At 20.6% G+C, this 1,487-nt stretch overlaps 1 protein-coding gene across 1 annotated transcript in view; it reads right to left on the bottom strand.

Annotated features, from left to right (window-relative positions):
* Positions 1–906: 906 nt before the first annotated feature.
* Positions 907–1,487, bottom strand: part of ENU1_118160 (pumilio family RNA-binding protein) — a gene marked incomplete at its 5' end in the record, with an annotated part of 1,462 nt that continues 881 nt past the window's right edge. Inside the window, one exon of the mRNA XM_008859746.1 lies at positions 907–1,487. This exon is cut by the window's right edge and continues 881 nt beyond it. Within this exon, the coding sequence (XP_008857968.1) occupies positions 1,445–1,487 (43 nt within the window). The 3' untranslated portion in view covers positions 907–1,444.

Raw genomic sequence — 1,487 nt, 5'->3', positions numbered from 1 at the left:
AAGAAATAAAAGAAGTGATTTTAACAATTTAGAAGAAAAACTTAAATGATAGGTTTAACAAAGAAATTAATCTTTAAAAAAAATAAACAAGCTCAGTGTTGTGACTAGTCTCCCCTAAGCTAGGAAGAATAGATGAAAAATCTATTCACAAGTAACTAACTAATTATTTATTAAATGGTATATGAGGGTATTTATTTCTTATTTTTATATTGCTTGTTTATTATAAATAAATTAGATTTTTTTGAAATATTAAATAACGAAATTAAATATTAGAAGAAGAAAAAAGAATAAAATAAAGAATGAATAATACCAATGAAACGAAGTATAATAAATGATACACTGATAAAACAGTATTTGTGTTATTCATTTAGTATTATTTTATTCATTAATAAAGTTGAATAAATAGGATATAATGAAAATAATATATAAATAATACAATAGATAATTAACACAAAGAAAGACACTAAAAATGAAGAATGCAGAAATAAAAGAGATAAGAATGAATGAAAATGAATGAAATAATGAAACATTCACAATAAAAGTATTAAATAACATTTAAAATATAAAATAATAATAAATAAATGGAAATATAAAATAAAGAAGAAATGGCTTATAAGTGAAAATAACTAAAATGAATAAAATAGAATGATGAAATGATAATAAACTTACAGAAAATGATAATAAATAAATGGAAATATTAATAAATTTCAATTAAATTTCAATTCAATTAATAAATATAATAAATAATAAAATCAATATACGATAAAATAATGTAATAATATCCATCATAAATACATTATAATACCATAATACTTAATATTACAAAATAACTTTGTTGACTGAATGTTTTATTTATATTGAAAGAATGAAATAAACTAAAGTTTATTTAAAAAAAAACTATTTAACTTAACTTTCAACTTGAATATTAAGTCGTTGTAAAAGATGTTTTGAATATGAAACTCTTCTTAACGATGAAACATTTGGAAGAATATTTTGTTCAATAAATTTAGAGCGTTGATCATCATCCATTACTTCGACTAGTGTTTGAATAACATAATTAGCATAAGGATCTTTCATTAATTTGAGAAGCATTTCATTATCTTTTTTAGAACAAATTTCATCAATAAAATTATCACGTTGAGCAGAAGTACAACAATGAACACATTTTTCTACAACATTACTCGAATATTTTTTCATTGAATACTCACAGAATTTACCTTTCATTTCTGAAATAACTAAATTGTGTTGTTGTTGATTTCCATTTTCTAAAAGATGTTGAATAACATAATTACCATATTGATTTACAGCTAAATCCCAAATATTATTTTTTAATTCGGATGTAATAACATTTTGTATTAATGGTTCTTTACGTTCAATTAATTTTTGAACAACACGACAACCATATGCATGTTTACTAAATGATATTATATATCCATTAATTTCATTAGCAATAAGTGATGAATATGTTGATGGCATAAATTCTATAA

The sequence above is a fragment of the Entamoeba nuttalli genome (genome assembly GCF_000257125.1).
Source record: "Entamoeba nuttalli P19 unplaced genomic scaffold asmbl_5044, whole genome shotgun sequence".
Classification (NCBI taxonomy): domain Eukaryota; phylum Evosea; order Mastigamoebida; family Endamoebidae; genus Entamoeba; species Entamoeba nuttalli.
The sequence above is the reverse complement of the archived record's forward strand: the minus strand, read 5'-3'. Positions and strand labels throughout refer to the sequence as shown.